This window comes from Patagioenas fasciata, chromosome 1 (assembly GCF_037038585.1).
Source record: "Patagioenas fasciata isolate bPatFas1 chromosome 1, bPatFas1.hap1, whole genome shotgun sequence".
NCBI classification, from domain to species: domain Eukaryota; kingdom Metazoa; phylum Chordata; class Aves; order Columbiformes; family Columbidae; genus Patagioenas; species Patagioenas fasciata.
Genome location: NC_092520.1, coordinates 191,407,615 through 191,426,776, shown reverse-complemented (window position 1 = coordinate 191,426,776; position 19,162 = coordinate 191,407,615). Strand labels below are relative to the sequence as shown.

Here is a 19,162-nt window from a genome sequence, read left to right as displayed (position 1 = left end):
AGGCTGTTTCTATAAGGCAGAATATGGAGACTATACCCACCAACTGTGCTCCATCTCATTGCAAACACCCTCCAAAGGTTCCAGCTCAAACCAAGGGGTAATTAGTTTTTGAGATATTGCCAGCTAGAAAGAGACAGGGACAATATACCTGTCTTTCATAATTCTGTCCTTTTGCTTTCATTAACCTACTTTAAGTCAGCCATTTCAGGTGCAAGAGAACAGGACTGTCTTACATGACTTAGGTTTTTCGTTCAGGGTGTCAGCAGTTGAGCATGAACTTGTACAAGAAGTTGCACATGCCAGCAGTGGAATTTTTGAAACAGTGTATGTGCTCTAGCCCTATGAAAATGCTCTGTAATAATAGAGCTGAGCTACAGTCACCCATTTAAAAAAGTACAGAGTTGTCAAACATTTCCTAATGAATCATTTGCTCTTGTGGTGAGGTTTCTGTCAGGTCACAACACGTTTCTACAGCACTGTGTATTTGTTGGTCTTGATTTCCATACATTCAGATTAGATTGTTGAGGATTTGTTCTGATGTGGAAGTCTTGTGAGTGCTGGTCATATTTATCTATGGTATTAGTAATGGAGGAGACCCACTACAACATACTCTTCATTTGTTCATGTTAGAAGAATAGTAAGACACACTGCTTTCTTACTCTGCAAAGCAAAGATCTCTGCATTGTGCAAGATAAAGAATGAGAGGAGTCACAATCTGAGAAAGCATGGGCTTAGTGCAATAAAAGTGTGGTAGTAATGCACTCTTTCTCTAGACTGCCAACTGTGATGCAAATCTAGCAGGTTCTGCAAAACTAAAAGTTTTGCTGCAAGTTCTGTGATTCTTTTAGTATTCTGTGGGTAACCAGATTATGCACTCTTGATTTTTATAATCCTGACCTTCAGTTCATTTCTTACATGTAGGTTAACTGTAAGAAGCAGGCAGGAAGACTTAAAGTCGACTGGCTTTGTGAGCAGCAGATGCTCACAAAAACTGGCAAGACTATTCTCGACAGTCATGTGAGAAAACAGATCTTTCATGTCCTGGGAGATGGTGTGGAAAAGTCAACCACTTTGAGAATTACAAAGTATTTTGCTTGTGTTGACCAAGCTATTCCAATTCATACTAAATTCTCCCTGGGGCATTCTAGTTCTACCCCATCTTTGTGCTCTGGATTGCAGACCAACAAACACAGCTTGTGAAACAGCTGATGAAGAATTTCTAATATATGTCTGAAGAGACGAGGAAAAAGTGCAATTAAAGAGTTAAATTCAGTGTTATGTAACGGTAACATGGAGAAGAAAAGGAAAATGCAGATCATTGGTTTTATTGCTTCCCTTAAAATTATTGGTTTTGTCTTAGAAATCTGATTTCAGATTGAATTGATGAACAAGTTGTGTTACATTAGACAACAGCACTGTAGCAGTATGCTGAGAGTTAAGGCAAATGGATTTAATTAATGTGCTACATGTGCTCAGATTCAGAAGTGCATGTCTTCTGACATCTGTTTATATCTTCTGTGAAAATTTTCATCATGCTTCCTTATTTTTCTTTGTCACAACTTGTTTTAACATATCTAACAATTTCTGTATTATCCCTAACATCTTGTTGATTGTGAAGAGGCATCCGTGCTCTGTGCTGAACATGTGCCAAGTGACTGCTGCTGCCTAATGTAGTCACAAGGTGCAGAAACAGCTCAGTGCTTGGCAGGAGCAAAAAATACTCCGGAGGAATTTGGTTTCCAGCATGAAGAAATTTTCTATGACTATTTTGATCTTGCATGAGACTTGTGAAATGCTGAAACTGTGTCAGGTCCTAAAGTGATTATGGTTTGCTCCTGACTTTTGATATTTTTGATTTTTGGGACAGCATTGCTCTATGCAAAAGTTAGCTGAACAATTCCATGTTCCAGTGCATACACTACAAATGTACCATTTTCTCACTCTCTTCCTTCTTGCTGGAATCTGCAATGGGTAAATATACTGCAGATTTCAAACCTGTCAACACCCAAATGTGTGACACCAGCTCTCAATACATGTGAAAGAGCTGAGGGACATGCTAATATGTAGGAGGGGAAGAAGACAGAAGTTCTGCAGAATACATTTTGTGCAGTACAGAAAACTTTTCTATAAACGCCATTTTGAAGTTGAGCAACTGTTATGAACCTGCAGTTATCAGGGAGTAAGAAAACTGCAGGGCAGGAGTTTGAGCTTCATGACTCTCCCTTGTACTAGAATGTGGGAGGAACCTGTCTGTGCTTATACGGCGGGGAGTGTTACGAGCTGCCTGAGTCACGAACCTGGAAGTTATTACACATATGTATACCTCCCAACTTCAAGATAAGGAAGTCCGTGTTTTGAAAACTCCCACTGCCGTCAGCGAGCAGCCTCCCCCAGCAGCCCGGCTGGAGCCGGATGGCTGCGGCCGCAGCGGGAAGTGCAGCTGTGCACAGCCTGGGACTTGCCTGTGCAGCTGCCCAGTGACGCTGGCGCTCGCCCGGAGCCATGAGGCAGCTCAACCCCGCTGCTCCAGCCCCGCTGCTCTGCACCCTCGCTGTGCTGCTCAGAACGGCTCTGTCAGTGGACCATGTGCCAGTGCTGCTTTGGTCAACTCAGAGGTAAGAAATCTAATAAGAGAGCATCTCTACCCCTGCTATTTCTCTCTCTGTGTGTGCAGAGTACATTGTATATCATCAGTTGTGGTAAATAACCACTGGGCAACAAAATTACCCATTAAGTAGATTTGTCTCTCAGCAATCAACCAACCTTACATAAATTTAATGGATTTTGTTTACACTTCTAGTGTTGTAAGCTGGGCAGTAAGAAGTAAATAAAGCCATATTCTCCAAATCTGCAGTAGATGTGCTTTAGCCACCCTAAGGCAATCTTGAACTCCACCGTTAGAGATGTTGTGGCCTAAAGGCACCACATAAAGCAGTCTCACAAGGAGCTGCCCAAAAACTGTGTAAGCAACCTTAATTCTCGCATTTCTTAACTCCTGAATCCTGATTTTTCGCTTTAATGTTCTTTCTAATGCTGTTTTTTCAACACTGCTGTATGTATAGACATCAATTGTTAGAAACAACTGCAGAGTCTTGACAGAGCCAGAGACATGTGAAATTCAGGGGTTTACATATACTTATGAAACAATACTTTAAACCTTCTTGAAATAGCCAGATAGAGACCTTTTTTTTTCCATCCAGGAATTTTATTCATACAGACTTTAAGGATTTTCTCCAATTACTTAGGATTTCCAGGAATACAGCAGCTTGGACAATGCAGTAGCTTCAGGTGGGGTCCTGGATGTGTGAAGCTGTCAGAGGACTATGCACAGCTCATTCACAAGGCTGTCTCTGCAGGGCATACATACTGGTTTTGTCTAGGAAGTACTGCCCCAAAATACAGTATCCAAGGTCAGAGATTTGTAAGTAAAGGCTCCTGAGGGTCTTATGGGATCACAGGACTGATTGGAAGGCCTAAAGGCAAAGTCTGTTCTGGGTGGGAAGGTGACAATAGGCCTGTCATACTCTAGGTTTGCCTAAGGTGTGCTTTGGCCATCACTGGATTTTCTCCTCCTAATTCCTAAATGTTCCACATTCTTAGCCTGATTTTTTTAAATTGTAAATGCTCTCGTGGAGAGTTCATCTCACACCCTCTGCAAACACACGCATATTATACCTAGTTCAAGAGACCTGATCTCATCTGGGTATTTATTAATTTCTCTAATACAAGTAATTCATAACACCAACAGTATTTGGAATTTGTCACAATCCAGCTGGATGACTTCTGAAGCATAAAATGTTTTCATGTATTGTGAATAGTCTCGGTGCACAGGTTAAACCCCATTTTTGTTGTAAGGAGGAACAGAAGGGGCTGTAGCGACAGGGGTTCCTTTGCTGGTGTGACCAAACTGTGTGTGCCTGGGCAGGGGGAGTTTTGCTTCTGAACTCTGTTGGTCATCGACTCTTGTCAGGTTTTAATTCATGGGACTTGATCATTTTATATCTTTATTGCTTTGTTAATTCCCAGAGCGTTAATTGTGATTTACTGTTCAGTAAACTGAGAAAAGAACCAAACCAAGGGCTTCTTGGGAAGTAATTATCCTTTCATCTGGTTGTGCTGGATTCGCTGTACCCTTCATGAAGCTTTGAGTCATTCTTCAATACATTTAAGACACTGTGAATTATCTAGTTGTCCCTAGGAAGAGAATTAGACTAAATGCTGCTCTCATTTGTCTGAGTGTAAATCTTTTGTCTATAGGCAAGATTGTTAAGTTTTAAATCAGAAAGGTAAATCTTGTTAATTTTTTTTCTTGTTGCTTCTCAATGTGGTAATTTTAAGACAGCAACCAGAGGATTCAGAAATTTTACAAACCTCAGAAGTTAGATTAAGTTCTTCAGGAGATCTTTCTCCACATATAGTGCCATATAGACAAGTAGGCTCCTTTTTTTTTTTTTTTTCATATGTTGCGCTGTAATTGTTGAGGGCCATCAAAACAGATGTGCAGGGTGCATTGATTGTATTTCTTTTGTACATGTCCTGGACATGGTATTCTTTTTCCCAGCAGTAATTAATACCAACTTTGATATATGTCTACCCATCTCCTGAGCATTTCCAGAAACTGAACCTCTGGTCCTTGGGGAGCTACGTAATTTAGATATCTACAGATTTTGATTAAGTTTGATTTAGAAACATTGTTTTTTTTTTTTTTTTGTTTTGTTTCCCCTGAAAGAAATAAATGGATGTCTCAACATAAAGGCTTTTTTTTTTTAATATTAAAAGTATTTAATTGATTCACCTCTATATGTAACAGTCATGTGTATGAGTACTCTGTATTTAAAAACAAAGTAAACATTGGGAAGAGTTGTTCTTAGGGTAAAAATAATCCTTAGAGTCTAAGAAAAGATCAATGCTTCCTTTGTCCTACCTCCTAGTTTATATAAACAATACACCTTTTGTCAACATAAGCAAAATCTTATCAGTTAGTCCCAGGTGGTCATAAAAGCAAACTTTCCACCAAGATGCAATTAGCAACTTGCTCCATGGCAGATCATTCAGGTTTACACGAATTAAGAGCAAGAAAAACAGGATCATGGACTGATTAAACCAGTTTCATGTTTCTACAAATAGACCATTTTCTGAAAGAAGTGTTCCTCCTACCATGACCTTGCATTGTTGAAAGGGGAAGTTCTTGTGGGGCAGAAATTAGTTCTGCTGAAAGTCAATGAAGGCAACTGGAAAAAATATTTCTGTTATTTTATAAAATAAAGAAACAGTAACAGCAGCTTCTGGTTGCTAACCCTTAACTCCGTGCTTTATGTCTTAGTACTTTACAGTGATGCAAGTTTTGTAGTGTATGGTCTACAGGTTTATGAAATCTGAAAGCTACTTGTAAGAGCTTTAGGAAGGGTAACTAAAGAAGTGCTGTGCTTGCAGATAGATTTCTATTCATTTTGTGGAAACAGGTTCACTGATTCATTGATCAACAGAAGCTGAGATTCAGTGATCTATTCCATCACCCTCTCCCAGGTTATGTTAGGATATATCACATAGTTGAAGAATAATACGTTTTGCTGTTCTTTGGAACTAGCTAGTGTTTGTAAAGCCATATCTCAGAACAGCTGTATTAGAAGAATGTAACACTTTAAAGTCTCTCTTCTATGCATTATTATTGTACTGTAATCATGCTGTTAAAGATAATGTTAAATGTCAGATACAGATGAAACCTGCAACTGACAAACACATGCAGTGTGCAAACCGTAAGGGAAGTGTGATATAAATCCTTAGGGGGACATTAGTAAATCAAATACCTCTTCCCTTTAGAAAGAAAAATGCAGTCTCTACTTTGAGGGAAAAAAAAAAAAAAAGAAAAAAAATGTTTTCTGCCAAACAATGTTCTTTTTCCATTGAACTTGGGAGAAATTTGAAGTGGGTATAACTCAGTAGGTCACAGTGTCCTGCTTTTCACAAATGAATACCAATATACGAGTGGACATTCTCCAAATAACTCTGGCCTGGAAAAATGGACCTTTATCAGAAATTAGCCTTTAATATCCTGTGTTTGCTTTTTGAAGCAGGAGAGATGAGGAGGTTCCTCTTGCATTCAATAAACAGCAGAAACTTGATTTAGCCATTTTGAACCAATATTCACAAGAATTTCTTTCCCTCCACAGATTAGAGAGGGACCTTAAGGAAATAAATTAATGAAAACTAGCTTTTGTGATTGCATTCTCATGTGTTTGTTTTAGGAATGATTTTTGCTTACAGTAATTGAACATATTTTACTACATTCATTCATGTGATAATTACACTGGGAAATTAATCCTTTTCTGGCAGATCCTGATTATAAGTGGCTTTGAGAAGCTGTTATTACCAAATAGTAAATTTTCACTGTTTCCTAAAACTGTAAGGAATTTACTGAAAAATCTACTGGAAGAAGGTGGAACATAAAAAGGATACAGTGTAACAGAAAAATGTTTCAGTTGTATCTTTATTGGATTTCTGTGGAGATACCTTGTGCTAGCATGCATCCCAGGTTACTTCTGCTGTGCAGGAAAGAATATTATTTCTTACAAGGTAATTGCAAGGTGACTGAAAGAGACAACTGAATAACTTGTAGGAAAGAGTTTAGAAGCCAGGTACAAAGAGAAAATGTAAGCTCACAAGTCAGAGCGATGGAAGTCCTGTTATATTACCATCTGCCCTTCTGGTGGGTCCACATAGAAGAAAACTTTTAAGTGCTCAAATCCTGGTTCTACCTAGGCAGGACACTGGTCAGAGAAAAATCTGTATGCTTAAACTTGTTGGCACGCCACAGCAGTTAGGGCCAAGGAAGAAGAAAAATACCAAGCTAAGATTTCTTTCCTCTCTTTCTTTAGTGCATTGCCTGGCTACTGGAAGAAAGGGAGAGTAGCTGAGCTTTGAATTTCGTCCTTTCTAGCCAGCAGGAAAGCACATACATGAGCAGAGATGCCCGTCACTGTGAGCCCCTGTGGCTGAGGACCCCAGAATGCAGTGGGGAAGTTAAGTCTGATGTGCTTGTCATGCATATGACTTCAGAAGGCTGTTTGTTTTTTCACATAAAATTTTGTGTGAACAATCAATAGCAGCAATCAATACGCGTGCTGCCCTACTGCCTGTTTCCTCCTATGCCATCCCTTACTGATTGCTTGCTGACCGCTTGAGGTGAAGAGTTCAAAGGGATGGACCAGTTTGTTGCATTCAGTAGAGCACATCATCAGCATGTCCATGATGTGCTAGCTGTGCAGTTCACAGTGAACCAGCCTGTCAAACATGCTGACATTTCCCACCTGACCCATGGTGGGAGCACTGCTGCACTCCGCTGACAGCAGCAGCCCACCTGATGAAGGATGTAGCCTTGCCTGCTGCCATGCATACTGCTCAGCAAACTATTTAAAAGAAGCAAAACCACATGTTTAATATGCTTGATGTAAGTATTAGGCAAATGCTTCATTATGATAGAATTTTAACTAACTAATGAAGATTTATTTTTCTAATGATGATGCTGGAGTTACTGAAGTTAACTACTTGGAAATGGAAAGGTCTCACAAAAGGCACTTTTCAAGGTTGGTTAGCTAGCAAGAGCTGCTTCAGGGAACAGGAAATACCTTAGAAGCAGGTATGCTTTAAAGCAGGATCATTAAATTTCTGAGGTTTTGAGTTGACAACAAAAGCCTTTGTCATCGTGCTGCTGCAAATAATTTTATTTCATGTGCTGTTACTTTTTATTCTTAACTACAAGTCCCCAAAGCTCTCAATTTTTTTTTTTTCCTAATATTGGGCACGAAATAGATTTAGTTATTTTTTAAAATAAATATAGCAAGATATTCACCATCATTTTATTTCACATAGACCATTTTTAAACATCTTTTAACTGAATCTGTCTTCTTTTCCTTTAATCTCATTAGTATTTTTGTGTGGCCATGCAATTCATGAAGTCACTATGAAATAGTGACTGAAATACTCCCTGAATAGTCATTCAGAATCTTTGGGAGTGTTTGTGTTTTAAAATATCCTATTTTTAAAGATTATACTTAAATATTTGAGAACATGAAGTTTGACTTTTTTAAAAGGTTAGGTATGTGTGTTACACTGTTACAATGTATATGTTGTTTGTCTTCATGAATATAAGTTAATGTGGATTTCCAAGGACAAATTAACAAAGCGAAGATCCTGAGTAAAACTAAGAAAATATCAAATGATAATTTCAACACAATAGAAAAAGAAAATAAATCTTTCCTGCACAACAAGGTTTACTTCTAAAGCTTGAAAAGTGACAGGTGGAAGATCTATTAGAATTTAGTGTTAACATCTGCAGCACGTTGTCCTGAAAGAACCTCCCACATGCGCGGTTTGCTCTAACACTCTCCCAAACCCCAAATTCTGAAGTGAGCTGAGTATCTAGTACTGCAGGACCGCACTGTTTTTATCTTTGCCGTGAGTGTAATTAGAGGCTTTCAATTCACTCTTGGCAATCTTCATTGGAATTACTAAGAAGTCCTGTAGTGAAATATAGATTTTCCTCATCCAAGAAACAACATTGAAACATCCCTATGTGTTCATTACCCCAGTTCAGGTTCCATCTTTAGAGAGTGCAAAGATTGTTCTCGTTCATAAAAGCTTGCTGTGCAAGGGTCATTTCTGAATTGCTTTTGGATTAGAAAATTTAATCAACATCTCTAACTCACCAAATTGCAATCACATAATAGCTGATGCTACAGCACATAGTTATTCTTTATATTCTGTTCTTTGAAATTAGAACCAATTAGCGTTCTGGAATACCTGATTTCTCGGGTTTCAGCAACTGATGTGGATTTGGGGAAGATGAGAGACTGCACTGCAAGCTCTGGCTTTTCTACAAAGTGACAAATTTACCTCAGTCAAAACACCTAGGACCAAAATTTTCATGACAAATTTCACCCCTATAGACTCATGTTGCATACTGTTAAAATCCTAATCAGGTGTTGAAAGAATAATGCCACTACTTGTTTCATCCATAACCGTTTTTTTGTAGCAGCAAACTACTTCTCTGTCCTATCCTCATAATGACAGTTTGGCGAAAGAATCATGAGCTTTTCTTGGTGTCTCGAGCCATTTTGCTTAGAAGAGCTCTTGTTTCTGGAAAGGTGGCTTTTCTGAGCTGCTTCTGCAGAATCAGTCCTTCATCCTGGACACCTGAGGAGAGAACATATTGTTTACAATAGCACTGAAAAGCTACTTTTACTTAACAAAAGGTTTATGAAAAAATATCGGTTTATGGCTGTGGCCTAGCCTGAGTTCCACTCCTCTCTGGCCACCGAGACATCTGAGAGCATTGGAAAGCATCTTGGATGTTGGGATTCCCTCTGGGAATTCTCTCTGAAGGTTTTCAACATATTCTTCTTCATTCCACTTAGTAGCCTTTTTTTTTCTTTAAAAAAGAAAAAAGATTTAACTGTGCTGTTGTACACAAACAAGAAAACAAAGAGACACCATTATCTTGATTTGAATAATTACATTCCTGCTGTAACACAATTAGTGTGATATAGGCATAAATCAGTGAGTTCTTTTCCTCTTGAGTAGAATTAAAGTAAACTGAACTTTAAACGTGATCTTAATCAAAAGGCAACAATATCATTACCTGCTGCTGCATATTTAAATAAAGAAGAGGTGTCATCATTGGCAACAAATTTTACATTACAAAAAAAATATTGCTTTGTAGATCACAGTGGAATCCAGATGCCACCTTGCACGAAGGACACATTGTCTCAGCACAGGAGCTGACTGTACTCTTGCAACCTATTTTTACCCAGAATTCCAGAAACCTCATCTTGTTCCTGCAAGACACGGTATGTAACATTAATTCCCTTTCTCTCACCAGTGCCAAGTGCAAGTCTGTACTCAAATGAGATTCCATGGCTCCTTCTTACCAATCTATTCTCTTTGTTTTTCAGCTTAGCGTAGATGATTTCACATACCTCAGTGAATCCTACGGTAACAAGAATCCATTTCAAAATGTTCAGGCAAGCATTTCTCTCTTCTATTTCCTTATATTCAGTATTTAAACTTTAAAAAGACATAAGAAAGAAAGAAACGAACAATAATTGGGAAATTTAAACTGAATTGCATCAGATTTCCTGTTTAAATTATTTATTAAGATTATTTCAGTTGGAGCAGATGGCTTAAAGGAAATCAACGGAGTTTGCAGAAGTGTTTTGTAGCTATTTTATTTCTGAAGATCAAGTTTTCAGAATTCATCGTCACTGAGAAAATTGGTCCTAAACATGCTTCAATTTTGTATTTAAAACCAGTATAAACTTCCAGACTGACACCCTGGAATTCTGTTTTGAAGCCACGGGAAGAAAAGTTATAACAATCAATTATTTATTCCTGATTTTCAGAACTGAACATCTGTTTTATTTTCATAGAAATTGAAACCTCCCTTAACTCATGCAGAGAGTTAACTGTTTCATATTTGAATGTAGTTAATAATGACTAGATACTGCATTGCTATAATCTTCATGAAAAAAGTCGTGCTACTGGAGTAATCTGAAATAAACTCTAGGCACAGAATCTAAGATGGGAATCCTCCTGAGCTGGTCAGCAGCTTCAATGTCTCACTCCGGAGGTTTACAGATGTTGTGCACGGCATCTCTGGTTATACTTACACAATGGTTCCTTGAACTGTAATTAGACAAAGGAAGTGTTGACACATGACAGTCACAAGGTGTTCCTGTAGGCAGAGCAGGATGAAGAGAGCTATTAGTAATGTAACTCACATCAGAGCACATGATGAACTGTAAATTCCCTAACAGAACACAGCAAGCTGTATGTCTAATTAAAGAGAGAAATATTCAAATGTTACTGTCTAAGAACCTCACGTCTTCCTTGTGTCAGTGATATGGGAGATTTTTGTCTCTGCCATATATAGCATTTTAACACTGCTGCCATAAGAAAAACAACTATTCAGAGTATGTACACAGTTTTTCTGAGGAATGAATGGGAGTAATATCCATTTGTAATGTAAGGATCAGTGATTGCACCCACAGGCAGATGTGCTGATACTTCTCTGGCATGCCTTTTCTTCTCTGGGTTTAAAATCTAGGCAAGGCTGTGTCTGAAGCAAATTTTGTTTCTGCCGGACTTCAAAGCTGCTTTGATTTAGAAACTGTGTGATATGTGCATGTGACACTGCAAACTCCTAATGATGTGGTGATCTGATTTAAGTAGGCCCTGGATGTTTAAAAATAAGGAATATAGAACTAATTAAAACTTTCTTGTTTTTCCCTGTAATCAAGAGTCCATCAGCACTGTAGATAGAGCTTATAGCCAAATGCTAAAGATGAGTCCAGAGGTTGATGGATTTAGAAACTGGGTGGGATACTGGGTGGACTGGGGACCTACCAAGTCCCGGTGAGGAGGTCCTCAGCTAAAAAAGATCATATTTGAATAAATATTTGGTCTGTATCTGGCAGAACAAGGATTTAAATCTAGGTTTTCAACAAGCTGAATAAATGTCAGTTACTGTTTGTTTGCTTTCTGACCTTGCCTCTGTTCCCTTTCTGTCTTGGAGATGAGAAAGTTTTCATATTTGAGCTTCTTTAAAACTGGAAAATTTCTTTTGATGAATTCCTCACCTTAACTCCAGCACTTCGTAGATTTGTTCTGTTAGACTTGGCAATCTTAACACTTTTCTAGCATGGTTTTGTGGGAGTGCAGTGCTCTAACTTGAGTGAAAGAAAATGAGATGTATAAATTAAATATTTCTTTTTCACCTAGGTGACCATATGAAGAATTTTGTCACTATCTGTTGCATAGACTTGTAGCTTTTAGGGCCAGAAATGATCTTTATAATTATTCAGTTCCATCTTGGACGTAACAGAGGCTACAAAAATTTGCTCAATTACTGTCGTATCAGTTGCACTCCACTTGAGCTACTTTGGGAAATAAACCCATTCTTAATCATGCTGTGAAAGACTCTGTCATAATATTCACAGAACACAGAACAACATGAAGGTCAGGTCTGAATTTTCTCATTGGGGAAATCAGAATCTTTGATGTTGCATAATCACAAATTTTTATACCTTCACACTCTATATTATACAAATTATTCATTAAGCTATAATAGATGTTCCATGTCACTCGAGTATGCTCCTTTTGAGCTTCAGAAATGCAAATTTATTCTCAAACTGGAACTGGAGATCTCATTTAGAATGTATATGTGCATGTAGCAGCATGTGTACTACAAGAAGGAAGTGTTACTTTTAAAAGAGTTATAGGCTTGTAAACCACTGAGACATTTGCAGATATTGGATTTATTCAGCTACATTAGCAGCTGTTTTGAGCTTTGGGATCAATGGGTTTGTATGCAATAAAATAATTCTATTTCCAGTTAATATAAAAGGAATCTTACAGGTAGATGATTTATCTTAAATATTCAAAGAACTTTTTAATTAAATAATAAAACACAAAGATTAGCACTTGGGGAACTTTTTTGTCGAGCACCTACCCTACAAACTATTTTTCTTTAATATTAGCTTTGCCTTCCCCCAAACATTGCTCAGCTCCTTAGAACTGCAGTGTATGATGACACACTCCAATTAATGGCCAGCTGTGCACCTGCATAATTATTATTATAAGTCATTGCCATTTGTGGTTCTATATCTGCATTGTGTCCTCACTCAGTGGTTACAGACTGAGAGTACTGTTTACTTACATGTGATACAGAGGTCCTACTATAGTTTTGATTGCTTTTGTTTACTTTCTTTTTACCTCTTGTAGTTTCATTATATATACATACATATATATATATATTTAATAAGGGGGCATGCAGAACTGTATAATAATCAAGACTTAAGTTTATCACAGATTTATTCAGTGACGTGATGATATTTTGTTCTCTGGACTTTTCAAAAAAAACTACTATTTGATTTTTCAATTCCGATCACTATCAGCTACTGATACGACATTTTCAAAAAGCTGTTGTGTCTCTTAAGGTTTCATTACTGAAGGGTAACACTCAGTTTTCAGTCTATTATCTATTATTGTGTACATAAAATTAGTGTTATTTTTTTCTCATCCTACGCTCTGCTAAAATCAATTTACATTGTATCTCATCAGTTACTTTGTTGCCCAAGAGGTTGTACCAGAAGTTGCTTCTCCAATTCATCAGTCAGCCCTTGCCTTTACTATCTTAAATAATTCAGTGTAATCAGCAGATTTCATTAGCTCAATATTTATGCCTTTTTACTAGATAATTTATGAGCATAGGGAACAGAACAGACCCTAATGCAGTAGTAGACACTTTTTCTACCTCTTGCTTGCAGTCTCTTTAGCTACTCTTTACCTATCCCGTACCCACCTCCACGTTGAAGACTGCCTCTCCACACTAGAGCAGCTTAATTTATTTAGGAGTCTTTGCTTCAAGACTTTGCCAAGTGCCTTTTGTGGATCCAAGTACATGCTATCAGCTAGATCTCCCTGGTGTATGTACCTATCGACTCCTTCAGAGATTTTCAGCAGAACTGTGAGGCACAACTTTTTTGCAAAAGCCATGTCAGCTTTTTCCCAGTCTAATTCTTCCTTGTTGTTATACTCTGTATTTTATTCTTTGGAATAGTTCCTCCCATTCTTGAACTTCAGGTTTGCTTCACTATAGTTCTTCAGATCTGTTTGTAACCCTTGAAAACAATCTAGTGTCATGTTTCCCACCATACAGTACAGTGGTTTGGAGGTTTGCTCAACAATAATTTCTGTAGCTGCAACATATTTTATCAGCTAAAGTACATTGGATCAATTTTCATTAAAATAATAAAATATAGCATTTTGCATACATCTGAAGAACACAGGTACAGTGTAAAAGTCTGGAAAATTAATAGTAGTAGGAAAGTTAAAATGCAACTATGATAATTGCCTTTGCAGTTATCACTGTGTATAGAAACAGATGTGCTTCCAAATCTGTTTGAATAGATTTTTCTTTTTAATAGATAACCCATTGACCAATTCTGTAGAAAACAAATACAATACTTTAATATTTTAAATGGCATACTCACAAGTAAAAGATGAAGATTTAAAAGATCTCTTTTACGTGGAAGAGCTCTGCCTATTTCAGGTGTAGGTTCCCGGTTATTTCCAGAGGTGATACAGGAGTCTTTTCCCCATCTAATATTTTTATTATAGAACTGTCTATTGGCTTTGATGCCAAACATAATCTAGTTCATAATAAAGAGTACGCCTACACGATCTTTTATAGATGGATACAGGAGTCTTTAACAAAGATTTAAACAATAATGACATACTTAAATTTACTCCACTCCAGCTTCAAATTGCTTAAGTGTAATATCAATCAAGTTAATGTAATACTGAAACCAGAGCTGAGCAAGTAAGTCCAAGTACGGCTTTATCGTAGCGCAGCTACTTGGCTTCAGGATGGCTAGAAAGGTGGACAGTCACCTCACACCTACCTGCAAAACAAACTGAGCAGCATTGTATGTAAACCAAGAGTGAAGTTTCTTGTAATATTTAACTCAGGAGAGGTGCTTCAGGAGACACTAACAAAGGTAAATGTGCTCATAATCACAGTAAGCACTCATAGACAGGTTATAGAGTATGGCATTTAATGTAGGAAGTTCTGCTGCCAGTCCAACAACTCAATAGGATGTTTCCTTCCCCTTCCCCTTCCCCTTCCCCTTCCCCTTCCCCTTCCCCTTCCCCTTCCCCTTCCCCTTCCCCTTCCCCTTTCCCCTTTCCCCTTTCCCCTTCCCTTCCCTTTGTCACCTCCTCTCCTTCTCCCTTTTCCTCTTCTTTTCCTAACTACTGCATGGTTGTACCTCTTTATTTAGTGCTTTAACAGAATGCAAAATCAGGTGTTTCTCAGCAGTCCTCTTCATTCTCCACCCTCCTTTTGGACTTTCCATGTTTTGAACATGCATGGTAGTTGAAATCCTGAAGTGCATAGTACAACATCTGGGTATTGTAAGGACGAGTGTGTAGTGGCCAAATGTCAAGAAGGACAAGGAAGAGGCACGGGATCAGAATAGCCATCTGGGGCTACTGAGTAAATACCCAGTTGTGTGAGATGGAAAACAGTTGAATATCAGTGGCTGGAAGCTGAGACAGATGGCAGTGCAGGACTGGTTAGGAACAGAGGCATAATTTAGACATTGCTCAGTAATGGGGCATTTTATATCTTATTCTACAATAAATGAGTAATCTGCTTAATGTATACCATTGGAAGAACTGACTCTGCCATTCTGGCTGCTGCTAGGGGGCCAGGGATTAAAATATTGAAAACAAAACAAAATAATTGACCATTGCTCAGAATTTTAGCTCTAAAGTCATATAAACAAATGAGCCAAAATGAAGTCTATCATCCTTTCCTTCCAGGTGGTGCTAAAAACCCTATTCAAAGACCTGTGAACCAGATCAGTGCTTTCTGCTCTATTTTGATTTCTACAGTTATTTTTCTATCAGTCTGGCAAATCAGACTATACTGCATAATCCTCCCTTATGAGCATCTATAGAAATGTCAAAATAACTAGCCTTTGCCTACGAAGGAAAACATGTGAGCAATTAGAAAGAATGAGAGCAGGTCAGAAAAGTGGTAGGCAGTCAGAGAACAGACAAAAAAGAAAAAGAGTAGGAGGAGAAAAGTGCTAGCAACGCCACAACACTTGCATCAGTTAGAGGGGGAGAGAGTATCTATAACAACTTGAATGTCTGAATATTGGATCAAGTGATAGACTCAGTCTAGACTTAAATGTAGAAAATGGGAAAGCAAACTTAACAAGTTGTAAACTACGACTCAATGAAAAAAGGTCTTCTAAAATTCACATTAAATTGGGCTTACATTAATTTTGATCACTCTCAAGTCTCAATCTTGCATTTTCTTTCTCTGAATATTTCAAATTAATTTTATGCAGGTTTCAAATTTATATTTTAAATTCATTTCACTCAAGTATTCACATCAGAAACTCAGCTATGAGAATTACAAATAAAATTATAAGTACCATAATGCCTGATTACCTGAACCAGTTCAGCCTGAGCTTTATAATTAGCGTTTTGAGTAGAAAGACAGAAAGTACATGACATGAAGTTTGTTCATGTGTGTCTGCAGGGTCCGTAGATCCTGAAACATGTAGCTTTCTTAATTAATAGTTATAAATTAGACACTTCTCTATACCATGTGCTGTGCCACCAGGATGTACAAAAAGCAAGGGTATTTATGATGCAAAATATGACTCTGTACTGAATGGTGATGGAACTTGAAGTGTCTGACACTGATCCTTCTCACCTCCAAGGGCATTTATTTAGATGGTCATCTGATGAGCTTTGCTTCTGGCAGATGTTCATAACCTGCCTCTCCTTTCTCCACAAACTTTCTCCACCTTTCTCAGCTTGAGAACTTCTACATCATGTGTCTCTCCTCTTCAGCCACACATGTGGAAAGGACAGTAAGAGTTTGAAGTCATTGAATACCTTAATCTTTCCTCAAGAGGTGCAGAAATAAGATTGACACAAGTGCCCCTTCACTGCCCCTTTCGAGGAGCAGCCTGCGACCAACACCAGCCTGGTGAGAAATCACATAGTGTTTACCATGGTGGTTCCTCACCTTCTGTATTAAATTAATGATATCTTTAAAAAGCTTGTGTTTAACTATTAATCAAGTGAATAAACTGTCCATAAATTTATTACAGGAAATGCTTCAGTCTTCTCCTTCATCTTTAGTTTTGCCAGCTGTTGACTGCGAGGCTATCAGGTATCTTCTGAGCTTTCTTCAAACGTCAGGAGACTGGAAGTTAACACACACGACTAATCTCAACTTCTCTCAGCTGGAACTAGATACATCTAAACCAAACTTACTGGTGGTTCAGCTACAACCTCTTGTCAGGTAGGAACTTGTCACAAACAAAACTGACCCACATGTATGCGTGATTTTTAAAGCTTTTGAAAGTGTCACTTGTATTCAAAAAATTTAAAAAATGAAGTGGGAGCTTGCAACATGGTTAGCAAAGTTGTTTTTCTTGGAAGGGTGAATTTGGTGTCCTAAAAGTCCCCTCATGAGCTTACCAGGTGCAATAGATGAATTATGTTGAGAAAGTCAGTCAAGCGTTCCCATTTTGTCTCTTTCATTATATAAGAAAAAAGGGACAGCTAATAAAATTAAATGGCAACACATTTTTAGCAGAAAAGCTGAATTATTTTATGCAACACATGATTAACCTGCAGAATTAATTGCCAGAAGGCATTTCAGGAGTCATGAAAATGACAGGATAAATAGGCCCACAAATAAACATACAAACAAACCCAAAGATAATATGAATGAAGTGACTGGTTTTGATCACTCTGGAAGGAAGAGGATGGCTGTAATTCTTCATGTTTCAAGGCCTATGACAACTGTGATTTAACAGAGGTAGAGAAAGGCTGTTCCTCCAGGTGAATGTGTCTGACTGCTGCTCCTAGGGCTTTTGCATCTGTGTGGAATGTCTGGCACGGGACACTCCTGGGTATGGGTCACTGACCTCATCTAGGTTGGCAGCTGTTCTTAGAATTTCAGCAGATAGCTGTGTGGTCTGTACAGTTATATTGAGTACAAATGATGTCAATGTATGCTTAGGAAATATAAGGCATGGGTGCATCAAATCTCTCTGCTCAGTTTCTTCAGCTCTTTCCTCTTCCTAGCCTGTTACTTGGGTATTCAGACTTGATGGTATATGGTGCATACATCAGTGGGTCCCAAGGAAGTGCAATTATAGTGCAATCATGTCACTGCACAAATAAAGACATGGTATCTATTTTGAGAAGCTTACATACAATTGTTAGACAAGGGGACAACATCCAGTGACAGAAAAGCTGAGGAAAGAATGGTCAAAATAACATCAGAAGTCTGGCTATTTGGCAGCCAAGGAAGTTTGAGGGGTTTAAGGAATCAGCTGAGGAAGTGGTCCTTGTACTACTAATGGCTTTGCAGAAGGAAAGGGTCATAAGGAGAAAATAAAAGAATGATGGAGGGACTGATGATGAAAGTAATCCCTTTACTAGTCAGTATCTTTGTACATTTCTGATTCATGTTGTTCTTGCCTAGAAAAGATTTTTAATGATTTTTTTTCTCACTCTTTTTGTAGTGGTTTAAATGAGATTTCCATCCAGGAAGCAATTGCTGAAAATGGTAAGCAGTATGACCAAGATATATCTAACATTTCATCATTTAAGTCTGTGTTTTCACTTAAGCAGATTGTATTCTCTAGTTCCTAGGTTTTGCTGTAATTCTACTATTTAAAGGTTTTCTTTCCCTCCCTTTATAGTATTTATAAGCAGTCAATTATCATAGTGTTGAAGTACCAAGTGGCTGATTCAAATCCACCAAAATGGATACAGGTCTGTGACCTGAAATGTAATGATAATTCACCTCTGCTTCAGGCATGAGCCTTGGATCTCACCTCCCATGATGACAGCTGGAGGTGTCAGGCTCATCCAGCATTTTGAAGGTTTTGGTCTCAACAAGAGGGTGTCTGAATGAATAGGAAGTGTTTTCTAATTTTTGTAAAACATTACTGATGTCCTTCACAGCCTTTGACTTTGGAGTCCTTTAATGGTTTTGCAGATGTTGAAGACTTCTTTTAATGTTCATTCTCTCCATACGCTATAATAAAACTCTTCTTGCCTGACATCTGGCTGAAAAAGAAGTGGCATACACCAAAGAGGCACCAAGAGGCATCTGGGGTTTTTTTAAGGGCTTTCTCTTACTACTCTAAATTAGAGATCATGTTATAAAGTCTGCAAATCACTGTAGTGGTAGTTTCAGGGACACACTGTGGAGTGGTGGAGGCTGATAATTAAACAGTGTCGTATGTTCTATGACTGATTCTACCCAGAGCTGCGGGTATAAAATCAGAAACAGGTTTGAAAATTGGGGAAATATCTTAGTACTGAAGTCAGTGGTATGTTCTTTTCTCTCTGTTTTTGCACTGCTTCAGCGTGAATGTGGTTTTTATACTCAAATAAGTAGCTGCATTTCCATAGGAGTTGTTTAGTTCTCACTTCCTGTTCCCAGAACATACTTGATAGAAAAAGCCTTGGTGTAATGTTGGCGTTGGCTAAAAACTAGCTTTTTCTTTATGGGACATTTATTTCATCAGCTGCACAAACTCAAGAATAAGCTTCCAAA

The 19,162-nt window shown here is 38.1% G+C and overlaps 1 protein-coding gene across 1 annotated transcript in view; it reads left to right on the top strand.

The window, feature by feature from the left end:
* The first annotated feature begins 2,309 nt into the window (after window positions 1–2,309).
* Window positions 2,310–19,162, top strand: part of LOC136104472 (V-type proton ATPase subunit S1) — a 53,911-nt gene continuing 37,058 nt past the window's right edge. Inside the window, exons 1-5 of the mRNA XM_065843475.2 lie at window positions 2,310–2,615; window positions 9,719–9,845; window positions 9,951–10,019; window positions 16,692–16,885; window positions 18,120–18,163. Of these exons, the coding sequence (XP_065699547.2) occupies window positions 2,503–2,615; window positions 9,719–9,845; window positions 9,951–10,019; window positions 16,692–16,885; window positions 18,120–18,163 (547 nt within the window). The 5' untranslated portion in view covers window positions 2,310–2,502. The remainder of the gene's footprint in view (window positions 2,616–9,718; window positions 9,846–9,950; window positions 10,020–16,691; window positions 16,886–18,119; window positions 18,164–19,162) is intronic.